This window comes from Oncorhynchus tshawytscha, linkage group LG01 (assembly GCF_018296145.1).
Source record: "Oncorhynchus tshawytscha isolate Ot180627B linkage group LG01, Otsh_v2.0, whole genome shotgun sequence".
In the NCBI taxonomy this organism is placed as follows: domain Eukaryota; kingdom Metazoa; phylum Chordata; class Actinopteri; order Salmoniformes; family Salmonidae; genus Oncorhynchus; species Oncorhynchus tshawytscha.
This window is the reverse complement of record NC_056429.1, coordinates 24430739-24452196: the sequence shown is the minus strand read 5'-3', so window position 1 is coordinate 24452196 and position 21458 is coordinate 24430739. Positions and strand designations below refer to the sequence as shown.

The following is a 21458-nucleotide window of genomic DNA, read 5'->3' as shown; positions in this document are numbered from 1 at the left end:
AGCGTTGCAGGCAGCCATTCTTTGACCGACAAAAATTCGTTAATCTCATCCACATCAGCGGGCGCACTGCTGCAGTGCCATCTGACGTAGCTGGGTGAACAACCCATTCCAGTACAATAACTCCAGCTCCGGGTTTGAAAGCCACCTCGAATCTATCGCAACCATACAGTGATCGCACCGCAGAATGAAGTAGTTAGTGGGAATAGAAACACTATGGCTGACAGTCTCTCTCTGACTCAGGTAACCAAACGGTGATTAGTGTGTAGTTGCCTTGTTGTGTCAATTTATTTGAGGACTGTCGATGGATTTGGACATATTAAAACGGGTGTGCCCCGCGGTCTCTTTAATTCTTTGGAAGTTCTCCCCAAACTAGCTAGCTATGCCTGGGAAAAGTTTTGCCTCTCTTGGGGACTGCTAAGTAAGGGCGTAGTTAGCTAGCTAGGCGCACAGTAGCTACTTGTGAAGTGTCAATTTTGGAATGGTTGGATAAGTAGTTAGCTATACATTTTGTGTACAGTAAAGTAGTTTTCTTTTGAGTATATTAACTTCATTGCTTTACTTTGCTGCATCTTGAAGTAATGGTAACGTTACTGTCCATAAGAAAAAAAGTGCATTTGCTGTTCCCGATGTGTCTTGTTCGACTGTCAAAATTGCTTTGCAATAGCAACGTTAGCTAGCGTAGCTAATTATACCAGTTTGCCCTCACAGTAGAATGCTGTGTGAATCAGTCAGCTAGTTTAACAAAGCTAGCTAAGTTAGTCTGTTAGCAACAACGTTAGTTGGCTAGCTAGCTGCAACCCACTTTAACTACTCGCTGGATTAGTTAACGTTATTGTATTAGGTAGGGGATATAACGTCTGCGTTATGTAGCTAACTAGCTATCCCGTTGTAATAATTTTCACTGGCAATGCAAACTAACTTTGTTAGCTTGCTTTCATCACGGCTAGCTACTGAGAAGAGGAACTAGCCGTCTGATATGCCTCAGTATATAGGATGGATTGAATGGTTTATACATTTTGAGTGTGGAAATTATTTGCCAGTGCTGTATTGCAATTGACTAAACTAGTAAGTTTGGCTAACATTCTGACTACGGTCAAGGACTGTCATCTGATGATATTGTTATTCTCAGCTAGTTACATATTTTGACTGAATCATGCTTGCTTTAGCTATACATGTTACTAACTAACGTTAGCTATCTAATTATGCAATGATTAATGTCTTATAGATTTGACAATTTCTCACTTTTTGCAGTGGCATGTTCTTTACCTGGGCTAAGCTATAGCTGTCCAAAATATATAAGACTAAACTACACTACATGTGGAGTTTAGTCAGGTAGCCAAAAGACTGGGGCTTTTAACTACAGTTTGTGCCATTTCTTGGCAGCTTGTTTATTTTAACGCCTGCTATGTTTGGTTACTTGACAACAGGGCTGTGCATTGGAAGATAAAGGATTGGACAATAAAGTACTCTATGTTTGGTTACTTGACAAAAGGGCTGTGCATTGGAAGATAAAGGATTGGACAATAAAGTACTTTAGACACACCAGCATAGTATCTGTTGCAGTTTTGTGAAGGGAATGATTGGGAGTGTACACTGCTGTGCAATTAGTCACACAAAGACAGTTTAGGCTACCAACAGTTCCAGGCACAATTATTTGCAAAAGAAAATGGGGAGGGCGTGGGGAAAATATAGTGAATAATGATCAGATTATGAATTGACTATTAAAGTAACAGTCAATTAAAACAGCTTTTCAATGAGCTAACTCATATGTTTTATAAAGTATTTCTGAATCAGCATATGCCATTGTAAATTTGCACTTTGTTCAAATTTTACGTTAGCATTTTGTAAAAATACAAAGGAGAAGGTCACATCCAATATTTAGCCTATTCACAGACAAAGCTCTTACTGGTAGAACACTCCTATTGTGGATGCACCATCAGGAGCCACAGAAAGTGAATGTCAGGAAGTCCAGCTCATGTTTCTTTTTCCAGGAACCAGCATAATATACCCCCCACCCATCCCATTATTACATTATTTGAGACATTTGTACTTGAACAGAAAATATGCTATAGTGCCCGTCTTTCATATTATCATAGGAAGATAACTGTCTCCTCCTGATCTGATTGTATACGTAGACTAGGCTTAGGCTATTTGTTTTATTCATTGTGTAAAATATGTGTTAGTGTAGGCTACTTCGTTTAGCCTGTTGGTTGGACAAAGCTTTCTACCTTTCAAACAACTTGGTTTCCAGAGGCACGAACACACAGTACTGAAATACACATTGCCAGTCTGTGGATGTATTAGCCTAAATGGCATTCAAACACTGTCTTGGTATTTCATGAAAGAGTAACTGGAAAAGATGCACTGATTAATAACTATTAAGATGAACATGATGCAAATGATGCTCAGAGTAAATATATTGTAAATATATTGATTTCCTTGAAAGTTAATAGGCCTATTCCCATCTTTAATGTATTAGCCTTGATTTTTGGCAGCTGCCATGGCAATGGACTACATCCTTGGCCAGAAGTCAAATGACTTTTAGCAAGTTGGTCTACTGTGAGTGTCCTGTGTTCGAGACAGGGGTCTGGTTATTTAACTAGCTGATGCTTGCACAGACTGAGATGTAGGCTTAGGCCTAGCTTTATTTCATATTTTCTATTCATGAGTCTTATCCTATGCTTTCTACCTTTTGCAGTTTGGTTGATGTAGGCAGTTTTTTTTTAATGATCAGAAAATGTATGTAGTGTTTTATGTCTCTCCACAGCTCTCAAGTGGAAATCCTGTCTATGAAAAATACTATAAACAGGTAAGGTGTCATTTCAAAAGGTCTTTTTATGATTTGTTATCGAGAAAAGCCTATGGGTAGATTCCATGGTTGTCTTAATGCAGGTAGTACCTAGGTTTATAAACTGAGTAAAAGAGAAGATATCCTTTCGTTGGTCTGTCAGGGCTGCTCAGATTTGGGCTCCAGATAGAATTGGAAATGCTGTGCTGCATTAGCTAGCAACTGCAGAGCTGCACTGAACATGTCTCCAGGCTTTTCTCCACTCTGTGATCTACTCTCTGGAAGAGGAAGCTTCTTTATGAATTTATTATAACTCTTTGCTAATCCTGTCAGTGCAGGCTCAAAGAGGGCTATGTAAAATGGTTAGACACTGCAATGGGAAAATGTTATGGATTAAGGCCTCCCATGATCTCAAAATATTAGCCTATACTCAAGTGTTCCTGATTGTTCAATGGAATGTGATCTTAAAATTGGCTGGAGATCTGGTGCTTTTACTGGCTAGTTCTTCTTTCTAGTGTTGATTTGTTTTGCCCGGTGGTGTAGGTTGACCCGTCTGGTAGTGGACAGGTGGCAGCTGCTGATGGAGCCTTGTTCCTGAAGAGATCAGGCCTAGCAGACCTTGTCCTGGGCAAGGTAAGATAAGAGGAGACGGCTCATGGCCAGACACCAAGCCATGGAACTTAACCAGTATGCTAGTTTGTGGGAATCTCTGTGTGACTGATGTCTTTAAAATGTTTTCTTAGGTCTGGGATTTGGCAGATTCAGAACGCAAGGGGTGCCTTAACAAACAGGTAGGCCAACTTTTAGGTAGTAGTTTTCCAATGTCTTGTTAGAAGTATTAAAAGATTCCGTGACTGTATTAAGGTTCATGACAATACACTTCTGGCTGGTGGGAGTGTTGAGCCAGTAACCGAAAGGTTGCTGGATCGAATCCCCAAGCTCACAATGTAAAACTCCCACTGTTCCTTGGAGGCCAACAATGTTGATTAAGACCCCCCCACCCACCTTTCTGATTCAGATGGGTTGGGTGAAATGCGGAAGACACATTTCAGTTGAATGCATTCAGTTGTCCAACTGACTAGGTATCCCCCTTTCCCTTCTTGTCTCTGCTCCCATCAGCAATTCTTCATTGCTCTCCGGTTGGTGGCCTGTGCTCAAAATGGACTGGAGGTGGCACTCAAGAGTCTAAATTTGGCAGTTTCTCTTCCAAAGTTTGTGAGTACAATCATCGCTAATGCCAAGACGAAAACCTGTCAACTTTAGCATGCTGACAACTTTCTACCGCATTTTCTTTATATCTGAAAGGTATTGCCGGTAACAAAGCCTGTACTTTAATTTCCACCAACTGAGTCATGATTGCGGTATTATATTTCAAAATCTTGCCAATGCCTCGGTATGAAACATTGCCTTTCATCTTACCAGCTTTTGCACTCATTAAATCTTGAACATTCTATTATTGTCCGACATCAAACTTGTCCTCGTTAATCACAAAGTTTCAAGGGTTTGTCTTTATTTTTACTATTTTCTACATTGGAGTAACCAAAAAAGTGTTAAACAAATCAAAATATATTTTAAAATAGCCACCCTTTGCTGTGATGACAGCTTTTCACACTCTTGGCATTCTCTCAACCAGCTTCATGAGGTAGTCACCTGGAATGCACTTTAATTAATTTTTATTTTATTTTTTATTTCACCAGGTAGCCTAGTTGAGAACAAGTTCTCATTTGCAACTGCGACCTGGCCAAGATAAAGCAAAGCAGTTCGACACATACAACAACAGAGTTACACATGGAATAAACAAACATGCAATCAATAATACAGTAGAAAAATCTATATACAGCATGTGCAAATGAGGTAAGGCAATAAATTGGCCATGGTCGTGAAGTAATTACAATATAGCAATTAAACACTGGAATGATAGAATGTGCAGACAATGAATGTTCAAGTAGAGCTACTGGGGTGCAAAGGAGCAAGATAAAGAAATACAGCATGGGGATGAGGTAGATTGGATAGCTTATCTGTAAATATCCTATGTACAGGTGCAGTGATCTGTGAGCTCCTCTGATAGCTGGTGCTTATAGCTAGTGAGGGAGCTAAGAGTCTCCAGCTTTAGTGATTTTTGCAGTTCGTTCCAGTTATTAGCAGCAGAGAACTGTAAGGAGAGGCGGCCAAAGGAAGATTTGGCTTTGGGGGTGACCAGTGAAATATACCTGCTGGAGCGTGTGCTACGGGTAGGTGCTGCTGTGGTGACCAGTGAGTTGAGATAAGGCGGGGCTTTACCTAGCAGAGACTTGTAGATGACCTGGAGCCAGTCGGTTTGGCGACGAGTATGAAGCGAGGGCCAGCCAACGAGAGCGTACAGGTTGCAGTGGTGGGTAGTGTATGGGGCTTTGGTGACAAAACGGATAGCACTGTGATAGAATGCATCCAATTTACTGAGTATGGTATTGGAGGCTATTTTGTAAATGACATCGCTGAAGTCGAGGATCGGTAGGATGGTCAGTTTTACAAGGGTATGTTTGGCAGCATGAGTGAAGGATGCTTTGTTGTGAAATAGGAAGCCGATTCTAGATTTAATTTTGGATTGGAGATGTTTAATGTGAGTCTAGAAGGAGAGTTTACAGTCTAACCAGACACCTAGGTATTTGTAGTTTTCCACATATTCTATGTCAGAATCGTCCAGAGTAGTGATGCTGGACGGGTGAACAGGTGCGGGCAGCGATCGGTTGAAGAGCATGCATTTAGTTTTACTTGCATTTAAGAGCAGTTGGAGGCCACGGAAGGAGTGTTGTATGGCATTGAAGCTCATTTGGAGGTTAGTTAACACAGTGTCCAAAGAAGGCCAGAGGTATACAGAATGGTGTCGTCTGCATAGAGGTGGATCAAAGAATCACCCGCAGCAAGAGCGACATCATTGAGAAAAGAGTCGGCCCGAGAATTGAACCCTGTGGTACCCCCATAGAGACTGCCAGAGGTCAGGAAAACAGGCCCTCCGATTTGACACACTGAACTCTGTCTGAGAAGTAATTGGTGAACCAGGCAAGGCAATCATTTGAGAATTCAACGCTGTTGAGTCTGCCAATAAGAATGTTGTAATTGGCAGTCGAACGCCTTAGCCAGGTCGATGAATACAGCTGCACAGTATTGTCTCTTATCGATGGTGGTTATGATATCGTTTCGGACCTTGAGCGTGGCTGAGGTGCACCCATGACCAGCTCTGAAACCAGATTGCATAGCAGAGAAGGTACAGTGTAATTCAAAATGGTCGGTAATCTGTTTGTTAACTTGGCTTTCGATGACCTTAGAAAGGCAGGGTAGAATAGCTATAGGTCTGTAGCAGTTTGGTTCTAGAGTGTCTCCCCCTTTGAAGAGGGGATGACCGCAGCAGCTTTCCAATCTATGGGAGTCTCAGACGATACGAGAGGTTGAACAGGCTAGTAATAGGGGTTGCAAAAATTTTGGCAGAACATTTTAGAAAGAGAGGGTCCAGATTGTCTAGCCCGGCTGATTTGTAGGGGTCCAGATTTTGCAGCTCTTTCAGAACATCAGCTATCTGGATTTGGGTGAAGGAGAAGTGTGGGAGGTTTGGGCAAGTTGCTGTGGGGAGCGCAGGGCTGTTGACCGGGGTAGGGGTAGCCAGGTGGAAGGTATGGCCAGCCGTAGATAAATGCTTATTGAAATTCTCAATTATAATGGGTTTATTGGTGGTGACAGGTGTGCATTGTTAATTTGTGGGATTTCTTTGAGCCAATCAGTTGTTGTGAGAAAGTAGGGTTGGTAAACAGAAGATAGCCCGATTTGGTAAAATACCAAGTCCATATTATGGCAGTAACAGCTCAAACGAAGAGAAACGACAGTCCATTACTTTATGACATGGTCAGTCAATCTGGAAAATTTCAAGGACTTTCAAAGTTTATTCAAGTGCATGAGGACCGCCACAGGAAAGGAAGACCCAGAGTAACATTTAATTAGTTACCAGACCCATTGAAATTGCAGCTAAAATAAATGCTTCTTTGTTCAAGTAACAGACTGCTAAAGGACACTAATAATAAGAAGAGACTTGCTTGGACCAAGAAACACGAGCAATGGACATTAGACCGGTGGAAATCTGTCCTTTGGTCTGATGAGTCAAAATGAGAGATTTTTGGTTCCAACCGCCATGTCTTTGTGAGACGCAGTCAGTGAACGGAGGATATCCGCATTTGTGGTTCCCACCATGAAGCATGGAGGAGGAAGTGTGATGGTGCTTTGCTGGTGACACAAGGGCTATTTGACCAAGAAGGAGAGTGACGGTGCTGCATCAGATGACCTGGCCTCCACAATCACCTGATCTCAACCCAATTCAGATGGTTTGGGTTGATTCGGATCACAGAGGGACGGAAAAGTGTTCCGCATATGTGGGAACTCCTTCAAGACTGTTTGAAAAGCATTCCAGATAAAGCTGGTTGAGAGAATGCCAAGAGTGTGCAAAGCTGTCATTGAGGCAAAGGGTGGCTACTTTGAAGAATCTCAAATATAACATTTTCATTTGTTTGACACTTTTTTGTTTTTTGGTTACTGCATGATTCCGTATGTGATATTTCATAGTTGTGATGTCTTCCCAAATATTCTACAATGTAGAAAATAGTAAAAATAAAGAGAAACCCTTGACTGAGTAGGTGTGTCCAAATTATTGACTGGTACTGTATACTGAACAAAAATATAACCGCAACATGTAAAGTGTTGGTCCTATGTTTCATGACCTGAAATAAAAGATCCTTGAAATGTTCCATACGCACAAAAAGCTTATTTGTCAAATTCTGTGCACAAATCTGTTTACACCCCAGTTAGTGAGCATTTCTCCTTTTCCAAGATAATCCATCGACCTGACAGGTGTGGCATATCAAGAAGCTGATTAAACAGCATGATCATTACGACAGGTGAACCTTGTGCTGAAAATGTATGCACTCACTACTGTAAGTCACTGGTTAGAGCGTCTGCTAAATGACTAAAATGTAAAAATGCGACAATAATAGACCACTCTAAAATGTGCAGTTTTGTCACACAACACAATGCCACAGATGTCTCAAGTTTTGAGGGAGCGCAATTGCCATGCTGACTGCAGGAATGTCCACCAGAGCTGTTGCCAGAGAATTGAATGTTCATTTCCCTACCATAAGCCACCTCCAACATTGTTTTAGAGTATTTGGCACTATGTCCAACCAGCATCACCATCGCAGACCACATGTAACAATGCCAGCCCAGGACCTCCACATCTGACTTCTTCACCTGTGGGATCGTCTGAGACCAGCCACCCAGACAGCTGATGAAGCTGTGTGTTTGCACAACCAAAGAATTTATGCACAAACTGTCTCGGGGAATTATCCTTACTATATAATGTGTTGGCTGTGATCAGGTCATGGGAATGTAAATGTAGTGTCTCTTTTAATAAACAAAATGAAACACAATTGATTTAATTTGCATGGCACATCCCATGTACCCTACAGGCTGACCAGACCAGTAACATAATTAAACTCAAAATGCTATTCTATTATTTTTAAAATAAATGTTTGTAGTCTTAATGTTTCTTAAGACCTGCCTAAACATTCCTAATGAAGTGTGTGTGTTATATATATATATAATTATTTTTCATTCAAGTGATTTATCAAAATAGACACACACCCACATTGGCACAACCCTACTCTCACTCATCACCGGTGGCAGCATGTGCATGGGATGTATAAAAGGCTTATAACGAGTCAAGAATGTTGTAAAAATCAGACTGTTTTGAAAGGGGATCATGTAAACATTGCCTGAATTTTTTTACATTTTATTATTGTTTTTTTAAATACACATATAAAAAATCCTGTCTTCCCCCTTAAACAAATGTTTGGTTTAGAAGCTAGTTTTATACGTTTATGTGCTTTGAGCTGAAAAGGGAACCTTTGTTGATGATGCAACTTTTCTCCTCCGCAGGACACAAGCAGCCCACTTCTACTTGGGGGAGTGTCCATTGACAGCCCTTGGGTGGTCAAGGTGAGGGGAACTTATTACTATTTCTTTAAAAAATGTAGCCTGGTCATTTTGTCCTGATCTCTTTTATAACGAAAGCAGAAGCAAAGCGCATCAATGGATGACACATTTATTTGAACGTTTTACTTCATTCAAATCCATTTTTCAAAGCCATGTAAGGGAGTTCTCAACTTTGCAAAATCCACCTGATTAATTTTATCTGAAGTAGAAATTGCTTCAATCATGCACCTATATGTCTATCTTTCCAGACGGAAGAGAAGCTGAAATTTGATGCAGTCTTCGACAGCCTCTCCCCCGTTAGTGGCATGCTCTCTGGGGAGAAGGTCAAACCAGTGTTGCTGAACTCTAAACTTCCAGTGGACATACTGGGAAGGGTAAGCAGCATAGCATATCTACAGGGCCCAAAAAGAATTAGTTTTGATGGCCGTCAGAGTAAATGCGTATGCCCAATTGCCCACTGGAGGGTGGTCTTGTGTTTTTAAACATAGCCGCTGCTATTTGAAGGCTTGACTGTGTTGTAATTTGTGACATAACATTGATATGCTTTAAGTCCACGACTGGTCCATTTTACCGACTAGATACATTTTATTTTTATTTTTTTGACTTGCTGAATGGACTGAATTCCCTAAATGTTGCAGGTATGGGAACTGAGTGACCTAGACAGAGATGGTATGCTTGACCGAGATGAATTTGCTGTGGTAAGGAATAGATTTATCATTCAAGTGGAAGGAGATGAGGACATTCATGCAGAAGAAATGTAGCCTGTCACTAACAGCCAAATTATTTAATTTTTTTTCTCTGCCCTTGAGACCATTTTCTGGATAGCCTTCTCCAGCTTTTATTTATATTTCATCGATATTTGTTTGCACTAATGTACGCTTGGCTTCAAGGCATCCTTGCTTTCTATCAAGGATCCTGTATCTCAAAATGGAGCACTTTTTGAATCAGGGTTGTGCTATATTTGAAGTTCTCACATTTTAAAGAACGCATGCACTTATGTAATGGCCAGATGTTTGCTGTCAAATCTTTATTATGTGCAAGGAGGAAATGTGGACTCTGCTGTAGGATTTAGTGTGTACTTCTCAAATAAAATAAGTTGTTTGTAAATATTGGACTTCCCCGATCTTATATTGAAATGACATGATAGGCAGATTTATAGATGTGTGTCTGTTCTCCTTTTATTAGGCCATGTACCTTGTCTACAGAGCTCTGGAGGGGGAGCCCGTGCCCATGTCTCTACCTGCTCCTCTAGTTCCCCCCTCCAAGAGGAAAAAGGCCCCTGTCTCTGTACCCCCAGTGAAGCCCCTTATACCGTCGCCCCCCTCCATCAAAGAGAGCCGCTCCTCCCTTTCAGGGTCCAAAACCCTGCCCTCCAAACCAGACGTGACCCCAGTCACAGTGAGTATAGTATTCATCCCGGCATGAAAGTGGGGCGGCAAGACCTAATCCATATCTATATAGCCATCCTGTCCCCTCTGTCTCTTTTCAGTGGGCTGTATCTCCTCCAGACAAATCCAAGTATGACGAGGTGTTTGCAAAGACCGATCTTGACATGGATGGGCTGGTGTCTGGGCCTGAAGTCAGAGATATCTTCTTAAAGACTGGCTTGCCCTCTGCCACACTAGCACACATCTGGTATGATTCAGGGAACAATCTCTTAGATAACATGGGGTGCCTGGCTCTCTGCACTTGAATGTACTAATGAAACAAGGACATTGGTCATACAGGGCTGCTTTCTGGACGCAGAGTAAGCCAATTCTTGGACTAAAAAAAACTTTACTTTTTTTCCATTTAGCAGGACTAGGCTTAATGTGGGTCTGTGAAACCGGCCCGTAGTTTTAGTCAATATTATGCCCATTGCCGGAAGGGTAAATGGATCTTTCTGTTGTGTGATTTGGTAATCTGTGTTCCACAGGGAGCTCTGTGACATTGGGGACATGGGGAAGCTTACCAGGGAACAGTTTGCACTAGCGCTGCATCTAATTAACCAGAAACTGACCACCGGTGTGGACCCACCCCAGAACCTCTCTCCTGAAATGATTCCTCCCTCTGACAGACTGAGCCTAGCAACCAAGCAGGTAACAAATTTCTATCATCTTGTACCATTTCATGCCCTCTTAGACATCCAATAATCACAAACTGTGAATATCTTGTTTGAATCGTGTGTATTTCTCTATAAAAGGACTAGGAGTTGTGTATTTTGCTGAATAGGCTACTTGATGTTGATGCAAATTTGAAAACTTCTATTTCCTGATGTTTTACTAATCGTTTCCTTCCCTTCTCCTGTGGTGTGTGGGTTTTTGTTTTCTAGCTTGCTGCTGTGTGTCTCTCTGACCCAGTCTGTGTATGCTGTCTCTTTGCTTTCTTCCTCATGAGTCATGCATTGTACACAAGGTGGGCTCTCCCTCTAGCTGGGGACTCTCCTGAGTGTTAGCTTCACTGTGTCTCCCCCTTAGCTCCTGGCAGTGTCACCCACCCATGTACCCACCTCCTAATATTCCCTACCTACCCTTTTTGTTTTTCTCCTAGTTTAATTAGTAATTTTAGTGCCCTCCTTATCCATTTGTGTTTGCATGTAGATGTGCCTTCAGTGTTAATGCATTTCTTAAAAATCTCCCATCTTGTATGGGTCATTTTGGGATTCTTTCATATTCAGTAAAATGGGTTTGATTATATGGCGACCTTAAATTAGTTGGAGGCTCATATTTACGTTATTCAACATTGTGTTTGCCATTCCGTCGATTTAATGTTGAGACGTTGTGTATATGTTGTAGTGTACGTACAGTATGGTCGGTGAAGTGTGTGAATGTAAACAAATCGTTTGCTTTGAATGATTTCTCCCCACCAGAGCAACGCAGCAAATCTGGCAGCAGACTTTTCTGCCATCAAGGAACTGGACTCACTCAGCAATGAGATTGTTGACCTACAAAGGTGAGTGTCAATCATCAGAGTTGCAGGGCTCTATGTTGACCAGGGCTCTGTCCACATGTGCGCCTAAGTTGAAAAATGTAGGTGTACACACAGAAATGTTGAAGCACAATTAAATATATTTGAGGTAATAAAGCTGGAATCCTACTTTTTTTTTCTAGGCCCACTGGTGCTCCTAAATAAAAATTTGAGGTTTGCACAGCAAAATATTTTGACTCATATTAGAGTCAAATGGTCTCTCTGTAGAGCACTAAGTTGTATTCGTCCATGTACCAAGTGTATTTGAGAGATGGGTTAGTTCCGGCTTTTTGTTTGGTAGCGTGTTAGAGCATATAACTACCCTTCTCGAAAGTAGGGCTCGCTTTGTCTCGCAACATTGGACCATTTCAGGGAATATACACAGTACAGTTGTAATGGTGTCGGTGGAATCTTGTTTAAAGACACCCACACACGTGTTCCCGTTGACGTGTGTCTTGCTGTTTGATGCCAGAGCACATGGAGGGAGCTGGGAGGCTGAATAAGGAAGGAGAAGAGAGGAGGGGAGGGAAGGAGCCTTTTAGCAGGGTCTCCAGAGGTACGCTCTCTGGCTCGTTCGGTTGGCTCTCTGGCTCGTTCGGTTGGCTCTCTGGCTCGTTCGGCTCGACCTTTGGCTCGTTCGGTTGGCTCTCTGGCTCGTTCGGTCTCTGGCTCGTTCGGTTCGCTCGCTCGCTCTCTGGCTCGCCCGGTTCGCTATGCCTCGTTCGCTATGCCTCATTCGCTCGCTCTCTGGCTCGCCCGGTTCGCTATGCCTCGTTCGCTCGCTCGCTCTCTGGCTCGCTTGCTCTGTCTGGCTGGCTCACTCTGGCCCTTTTAACTAGGCAAGTCAGTTTAGAACAAGTTCTTATTTACAATGGTGGCTTTCCCCTACTGTTTTGAATTGAGGAAGTACAGACCATATTTTATCACTTGCTTACACATCACATATCTGCCCCACTACAGTCATAACAGCTACATCACAGGGGAAATGAATTTGTTTGTTGTTTAACTTCCCTTTTCTGGTTAGTAAAGAGTGAGAAAATATGTCTGAAAGTAGTAGTCTTCATCAGTGTCTGGATAGCAGGTGTAAGTTTTGAACTTTATTAGGCTTTAGGCATCAGATTGAGGATAATGTACGGGAAGCTGCAAAGGTGTGTTTTTGGGGATTGCTGTAAGTGTCCACGACAAGGTGCTGCTGTAAACCTGCGCTTACCTTTTGGAGGGGCTGTGGATGAAGCAATGTATTCTTCAGCTTAGAGCAGGAGGGGTGAGGTGGTCTTTTGATTTAGACTTGCTGTCTGAAACCAGAATTCTGTAATTTTGGGCTGTTAAATTGGGAGAGCTGCTCCTAGGACCATGTAATGTCAACAGCTGTCATTTCTGGATACTTGCCAGCCAGGGCATCTAAATTATACAGTCAGTGAAGTCTGTACTCCTGACTCGCACGTCTCCTACCTCACTTCAGCTTCTCCCTGCGCTGGTTCTACTCTCTCTCTCTCTACATGTGTGGCTGTTGGTTGAAACGAAAGGCGGACAGGTTCATTCTTCCATGTTGATCAAAATAACATTATTCATTATATTTGATAATATGAACTGTGGAAATATGAATGGAAAAAGATAATTGGCATTTTTTCATTCAGTTTAAATTAATTATTTTTTACATTCACTATTCATTCTATTGGCCAGCCTTTTGGCATATTTATGTTCTACTTTGCTAAATGAATGGCTTTGTTATTGTCATTTGATAAAGATCCAGGAGAAAGATTTGGACTTGGTAGGAGAGCTGATAACCGAGGCCCCGCCTACTGTGCAAATGTTTCCACTTATCCCTGTCTTCTGCTCCCTCTCCTCTACCTTGTCATCTGACCAGGAAAGGGTTGGGAGGGGTGGATGGGAGGATGAACAGACAGGGAAATGAACAATGGGAGGTATAGAGCTTCATCCCTCCCTTCTCTTCGCTGAATCACTGACACTTCCTCCAGGCAGCCACACACAGTTCTACCCCTCTCTCTCGCCTCTCATCTGCCAGAACACACGACACACACGCACAGACCCCCTCAAGGCAGTTGTTGCAGGCGTTGGTTGGTCGGTCGTTGTGGTCTGCTACAGTAGGATCAGGATGGTGGTGCAGGGAGTGGAGCTGTCGGCTGGGCAAGATTGTAGAGGTGGTGGTGGGGTGGTAGCCTGGCTGGGGGTGCCCTCGGTCTCCACGGTGATTAAATACTCATGTCTTCTGTGCTGGTCTTCCAGGGAGAAGAGCAATGTGGAACAGGAAATTAAAGAGCAGGAGAAGAGCATCAGAGAAAGGACCAGTGAAGTCCAGGTACAGTGAACGTGCTGGCTGCATGCCTCCCCTGAGCTCTCTCACTGCCCTTATTGTTTCACTTCATTTCATCCACTTGATGACTCTCTGTACATTTCGATTTTCTACTGGTTTTATAAATACATTTTCTCATGTCAAATCAGTCTACTGTTCAGCTGCTCTTGTTGGATTTGTTAGAGGTAGCCCCTTGAGTCTGTTAGGCTATGAAGCTATGGCTGAGCAGCAGAGAAACCAAACATACCCTCCCTGTCTGAGTCGGAGCCTCCTCTATAGTGCACCACGATGATATTTTGATGTTGACGATCTCGATTGCGCGAACTGAACTGTAGCCTCAAGCTGTTTAGTTCTTGCTTCAGTGATACATTTCGACAGTTACCTCTTAATATCAAGCATATGAACTGATTTATTAATATAACCTATTTGGAGGATGTACGTACATTATTTACCATTCATTTATATATGGCACAAAATAATCTGAAACAGCAAATGCATCCAACAAGTTTGTGGAATCACAAGCTTGATGTAATTATTGCGTGCTAGGAATATCAGACCAAATGCTGAACCTTTTTGACTACTTAATTATACCTAATAAGTGAAAAATCTGTCCATGTGCCCTTGAGCAAGGCACTTAACCCTAATTGCTCCTGTAAATCACTCTGGATAATTGCATCTGCGAAATGACAAATTGAAATTTGCCCCAATATGGGGGGGACTATGAATTAAAAGTGCTGTAATTTCTAAATAATTCACCCGCTATGGATGACAATGCTCTCAAATTGAAGCTGACAGTCTTCACTTTAACCTCCATAGTCATTGTATCATTTCAAGAAATGTCACTGTCCCTATACTTTGAGCTCACTGTATATTAAATTATACTTTAATACCCTGTAATCTGGCTCTGTACATATGTTATTTAATGCATTTTTAGGAAAATTCCAAGTGTTCTTGAATAAGCCAATGCCATAGTAGAGGGGTATCAGCTGTAAACCCGATGCCAGTGTGTGACTATAATCTTGTCTTTATAATCTTCTCTGTCAGGTTTAATTATCCCATCCTCTCAAGTCCTGTTCACTATTGACCCACTCTCTGGGAGGACTAAATTAACATTTAACACTTGTACACCTTTTATATTGCCACTTCTCGGCCGCACTTGAACCCTAGTGATTGAAACTATATAGGAATATGGCAATATTACCCTGCGTTGAACATTAGTTATTTTCTGCTTTGTATTTATGTGAGGCTGCTCTTCCTCTGGTATTGTATGCCAATGGCTTGAAAGGCTGTAATTAGACCGACAGCACTGTTTCCTTACCCCAGGGTTCCCCTCAGCAATGCCCAGTCACTGCCAATTAGCCATTATCAATATATTAATAATGGGAAAACTAGTCTGTTTTTCAATAGGTATATGAGCAACTGAGATTGGATTATGCAGTAAAAATTAAGGCCAATGAGTAGTAATCTAACTATTTAACATTTGCACAGTGATCGGGAGTAATTCTCCCTGCAGTAAATCAGTAATGTAATTGTTGAATATGAAGTATTCTCAGCAAATTGGGATCAATAAACTGTTTGCTTTTTTTTTTTAAATCTTTGGTTCTTGTAGCACTCGCACTTGAATGATTAGGGGATGAGGGCAGTAGTGCCTCGCCGCTGAGTTGGTCTGATAAATGGCTTCTATTTTGGGCTGTGACTGCCTGGCTGCTTTAAACAGACAGAGCTTAGAGTTGCTCCTCTGAAGGAACGGATGAAGACGTTCATCCCTCTGAGCCTGTGCTGAGTAGTGGCTGATAACAGTTTATACCACACCTTCCTACACACACTTCCTCGATAAACATCATCATGTAGGCATAAACACTAAGTCCATGTGTAATGGTACTGTGGGGAAGCTCACATTTGATTTTGTTCTGCTGCAGTGGAGCACCTCAAGGCTGAGCTAACTTTGTAATCTTTCATTATATTCTGGCAGTCAATGGATTGATTGAGTCCTTTCTTCAGAGTACTCAGTCAAACGCTACTCCTGCATAGGTGCTTCTGCTCCTTTTCTCACATCTTTCTCTGGATGCTGTGACTTATCCCTGCCCTCCTCAGGACCTGCAGAATCAGGTGCAGAAGGAAAGCGGCGAGCTGCAGCGGCTGCAATCTCAGCGCCAGGAGGTCCAGGATACTCTGGAGGAGCTGGACCAGCAGAAGACCACTCTGGAGGAGCAGCTTCGTCACATCTGCCAGCAGTGCAGCCATGAGAGCCAGCTGGTGAGACTACAGAACCTATCAACCAACCACCATCTCCCACAGCACCTGGATCACCTTCAGAGAGGATCTAGTCAATAGCAACTGCATATGATGGTCAAATGTACATCTAGTCACAGTCAGATTGTCCACCATTTTGTTTGAACTATTTTCTCACATCTTGCTTCGCTTTCTGTGGTTGGTGGGTGTGTGTGTTAGATCTTGTCACTAGAGGCGGAACACACGGCACAAGAGCAGAGGATAGAGGAGTATGAGGAGCAGCTGGTGCAGGCCAGAGAGGAGCTGCTGCGACTGCAGGAGGAGAGCCAGCAGCTGGAAGAGAAGGTGCAGGCAGCGCGGGAGCAGTTCACCCCCTTGCAGGAATCTGTCAAGGACTCCTTCTCTCAGGTATCTCAGGTGAGTCTACTATGACTCACCACCATTACTATTACGGTGGTGTCAAAGATTGTAAATGGAGAGAACAAAATATGATTGACGAGAAAGAATGTATCAAATCAAAGTTTGTCACGTGCGCCGAATACAACAGGTGTAGGGCTCTAACCAATAGTGCGGGGAAAAAAGGTGTGTGTGTGTGGGTAAGTAAAGAAATTAAACAGTAGTAAAAAGACATTTGAAAATAAAAATAACACAAAAATAACGGTAGTAGGATGACATGCGATTTATTGGTGAGTGAATGTTTAGGTTTTATAAATTACTTGTCATCCTTACCAAGCAATCTATCTCATCAATCATGTTTTGTTCTCTCCAACCCGTGTGTGTGTGTATATATATCTCTATCTGTACCCGTCAAACATTTTTTACTACTTTCTACATTGTAGAATAATAGTGAAGACATCAAAACTATGGAATCATGTAGTCACCAAAAAAGTGTTTAACAAATCAAAATGTATTTGAGATTCTTCAAAGTAGCCACCCTTTTCCTTGACAGCTTTGTACACTCTTGGCATTTTCTCAACCAGCTTTACCTGGAATGCTTTTCCAAGAGTCTTGAAGGAGTTCCCACATATATGCTTTGCAATTGTTGGCTTCTTTTCCTTCACTCTGTGATCCGACTCATCCCAAATTATCTCAATTGGGTTGAGGTTGTCGTGGAAACATTTGGTCAATCATATTTCACAAATACCGGAGCATGTGAGTTCAAATAGACTTTTTAATACTTCATAATAAAAGCCGAGCTGCATCTTGAATACAACTGCCTTCCAATCTTGGTACAAACTACTTATACATTTGTCCTCCTTACGTCATACTCATAGTAACTCCTCTTAATGGCTTATCACCTCTGGCATTTAGCCACCGTTATCATATTAGGACATGCAACCTGTAGAGTCACAAATAGTTTCATGCATGTAGGACCATAGCAACAGACCTTGGCACTCTACACGATTAACCAATACATGACATCCTGCTGACTCCATTGAAAGATGAACCCCTGTTCTAGAGAACCCAAGAGGTATAACCATAGTTGGCCATAACAGTTACAAGAATAACCATGTGCATGTCTAATGGTGTCCAATGACCTAGAGCACATGGAGTGCCGTAGTTTTGCTGGCTCCTTCTGAAATACAGTGCCTTGCGAAAGTATTCGGCCCCCTTGAACTTTGCGACCTTTTGCCACATTTTCAGGCTTCAAACATAAAGATATAAAACTGTATTTTTTGGTGAAGAATCAACAAGTGGGACACAATCATGAAGTGGAACGACATTTATTGGATATTTCAAACTTTTTTAACAAATCAAAAACTGAAAAATTGGGCGTGCAAAATTATTCAGCCCCTTTACTTTCAGTGCAGCAAACTCTCTCCAGAAGTTCAGTGAGGATCTCTGAATGATCCAATGTTGACCTAAATGACTAATGATGATAAATGAGGAGTCTCGTATAAATGCACCTGCACTGTGATAGTCTCAGAGGTCCGTTAAAAGCGCAGAGAGCATCATGAAGAACAAGGAACACACCAGGCAGGTCCGAGATACTGTTGTGAAGAAGTTTAAAGCCGGATTTGGATACAAAAAGATTTCCCAAGCTTTAAACATCCCAAGGAGCACTGTGCAAGCGATAATATTGAAATGGTAGGAGTATCAGACCACTGCAAATCTACCAAGACCTGGCCGTCCCTCTAAACTTTCAGCTCATACAAGGAGAAGACTGATCAGAGATGCAGCCAAGAGGCCCATGATCACTCTGGATGAACTGCAGAGATCTACAGCTGAGGTGGGAGACTCTGTCCATAGGACAACAATCAGTTGTATATTGCACAAATCTGGCCTTTATGGAAGAGTGGCAAGAAGAAAGCCATTTCTTAAAGATATCCATAAAAAGTGTTGTTTAAAGTTTGCCACAAGCCACCTGGGAGACACACCAAACATGTGGAAGAAGGTGCTCTGGTCAGATGAAACCAAAATTGCACTTTTTGGCAACAATGCAAAACGTTATGTTTGGCGTAAAAGCAACACAGCTCATCACTCTGAACACACCATCCCCACTGTCAAACATGGTGGTGGCAGCATCATGGTTTGGGCCTGCTTTTCTTCAGCAGGGACAGGGAAGATGGTTAAAATTGATGGGAAGATGGATGGAGCCAAATACAGGACCATTCTGGAAGAAAACCTGATGGAGTCTGCAAAAGACCTGAGACTGGGACGGAGATTTGTCTTCCAACAAGACAATGAACCAAAACATAAAGCAAAATCTACAATGGAATGGTTCAAAAATAAACCTATCCATGGCCAAGAATGGCCAAGTCAAAGTCCAGACCTGAATCCAATCGAGAATCTGTGGAAAGAACTGAAAACTGCTGTTCACAAATGCTCTCCATCCAACCTCACTGAGCTCGAGCTGTTTTGCAAGGAGGAATGGGAAAAAATGTCAGTCTCTCGATGTGCAAAACTGATAGACATACCCCAAGCGACTTACAGCTGTAATCGCAGCAAAAGGTGGCGCTACAAAGTATTAACTTAAGGGGGCTGAATAATTTTGCACGCCCAATTTTTCAGTTTTTGATTTGTTAAAAAAGTTTGAAATATCCAATAAATGTCGTTCCACTTCATGATTGTGTCCCACTTGTTGTTGATTCTTCACAAAAAAATACAGTTTTATATCTTTATGTTTGAAGCCTGAAATGTGGCAAAAGGTCGCAAAGTTCAAGGGGGCCGAATACTTTCGCAAGGCACTGTATGTAATTGCCACATATGTACTGAAAAAATCACAATAAGGTCGGGTGATTGTAGAGGCCAGGTCATCTGATGCAGCACTCCATCACTCTCCTTCTATGTCAAATTACCCTTACACAGCCTGGAGGTGTGTTTTGCGTCATTGTCCTGTTGAAAAACAAATGATAGTCCCACTAAGCAGAAACCAGATGGAATGGCGTATCGCTGCAGAATGCTGTGGTAGCCATGCTGGTTAAGTGCGCTTTGAATTCCAAATAAATCACGACGGTGTCACCAGCAAAGCACCATCACACCTCCATACTTCACAGTGGGAACCACACATGGTCATCTGTTCACCTACTCTGCGTCTAATCAGACCAAAGGACAGATTTCCACCAGTCTAATTTTCATTGCTCGTGTTTCTTGGCCCAAGCAAGTCTCTTTTTCTTATTGGTGTCCTTTTACAGTGATTTCTTTGCAGCAATTTGACCACGAAGGCCTGTTTCATGCAGTCTCTCCTCTGAACAGTTGATGTTGAGATGTCTGTTACTTGAACTCTGAAGCATTTATTTGGGCTGCGTGGGTCTTCCTTTCCTGTGGCGGTCCTCATGAGAGCCAGTTTCATCATAGTGCTTGATGGTTTTTGCGACTGCACTTGAAGAAACTTTCAAAGTTCTTGAAATTTTCCCGCATTGGCTGATGTCTTAAAGTAATGGTGGACGATCGTTTCTCTTTGCTTATTTGACCTGTTCTTACCATAATATGGACTTATATGGTCTTTTACCAAATAGAGCAATCTTCTGTATACCACCCCTTCCTTCTCACCACAACTGATTGGCTCAAATGCATTAGGAAGGAAAGACATTCCACAAATGAACTTTTAACAAGGCACACCTGTTAATTGAAATGCATTCCAGGTGACTAACTCATGAAGCTAGTTGAGAGAATGACAAGGGAAAGTGTGGCTACTTTGAAGAATCTGAAATGTAAAATATATTTTGATTTTTAACTTTTTTTGTTTACTACATGATTCTATATGCGTGTTATTTCATAGTTTTGATGTCTTCACTATTATTATACAATGAAGACAATAGTCAAAAGAAAAACCATTGAATGAGTAGGTGTCAACATTTGACTGGTACTGTGTGTATCTATATCATCACTCTGCGCTCTCTCTCTCCCTTATCCCTGTGCTCTCTGTACCTCTGTTTGTATGGAGGGCAGGTGCACCAGAAGCAAAGTGATCTACAGATTGAGGAGCGGATGGTCACGGCCCAGCTCAGATGTAAGAATTCCCTAGAGGAGGATCCAGTGCTGGTGAATGGCTCAGCGAAGGAGCAGCATCAGGAAGACCAGCCTGAGGAGCTGAGAGTGGAGCCTCCAGCCAGCCAGCCACAGATGGAGCCTGCTGAACCGATGGAAGAAGTAGATGAGGAGGATCGGCCTAAGACCCCAGAGGAACCAGAGCCCAAGTCTGATGCCTTCAAAGACCTCTATAACAGCCTATCTTCCACTGTCTGGCCAGTACCACAGGACAACCTTGTGAAGGCAATATATTGTACTATGAAATATCTGGGTCATTTATTATTTGTTCATAAGTCTGAGTGCTAGTTGTGCGTGTTGTTATGCCATCATGGTGTCTGAAGTTGCTATTTGTCCTTCTCTATTCTCAGGAGCACATTAGTCCCATTGCTTTCACCCTTCAGGAGCACAGCAGTCCTATTGCTGAAGTTGAAGCAGAGGTCAAAGATATAGAAAAAGAAGATGAGGAGTTGTCGTTTAAAGCTAGCACTCCCAAGGTACAATCTGGTCCAATATGGCCGCTTCATCTTTAGCCATGGGATTCCCCCCTGGAATCCAGATCTGGTTTCTGGTCATTTATTTAAATATTTTCTATGAATGAGTATTTTTAAATAATGTGGCCCTATTCAGCTACTTCTATGAGAAGTATTTAAAACATTTTCCTATAAATTGCCTACTAGTATTGGCATTATTTCA

At 42.2% G+C, this 21458-nt stretch overlaps 1 protein-coding gene across 5 annotated transcripts in view; it reads left to right on the top strand.

Annotated features, from left to right (window-relative positions):
* Positions 1-79: 79 nt before the first annotated feature.
* LOC112247889 (epidermal growth factor receptor substrate 15) overlaps positions 80-21458 on the top strand; it is a 33554-nt gene continuing 12175 nt past the window's right edge. Inside the window, exons 1-17 of one of the 5 annotated variants that reach the window (XM_042314974.1) lie at positions 80-240; positions 2768-2809; positions 3332-3421; positions 3532-3579; positions 3908-4003; positions 8744-8803; positions 9049-9174; positions 9439-9498; positions 9986-10198; positions 10290-10435; positions 10716-10878; positions 11649-11731; positions 13994-14066; positions 16155-16316; positions 16512-16709; positions 20685-21008; positions 21134-21259. In XM_042314974.1, coding sequence (XP_042170908.1) covers positions 214-240; positions 2768-2809; positions 3332-3421; positions 3532-3579; positions 3908-4003; positions 8744-8803; positions 9049-9174; positions 9439-9498; positions 9986-10198; positions 10290-10435; positions 10716-10878; positions 11649-11731; positions 13994-14066; positions 16155-16316; positions 16512-16709; positions 20685-21008; positions 21134-21259 — 2037 coding nt within the window. In that variant the 5' untranslated portion in view covers positions 80-213. The remainder of the gene's footprint in view (positions 241-2767; positions 2810-3331; positions 3422-3531; positions 3580-3907; positions 4004-8743; positions 8804-9048; positions 9175-9438; positions 9499-9985; positions 10199-10289; positions 10436-10715; positions 10879-11648; positions 11732-13993; positions 14067-16154; positions 16317-16511; positions 16710-20684; positions 21009-21133; positions 21260-21458) is intronic. The other 4 variants (XM_042315090.1, XM_042315037.1, XM_024416868.2 and 1 more) reach the window with 4 other exon arrangements.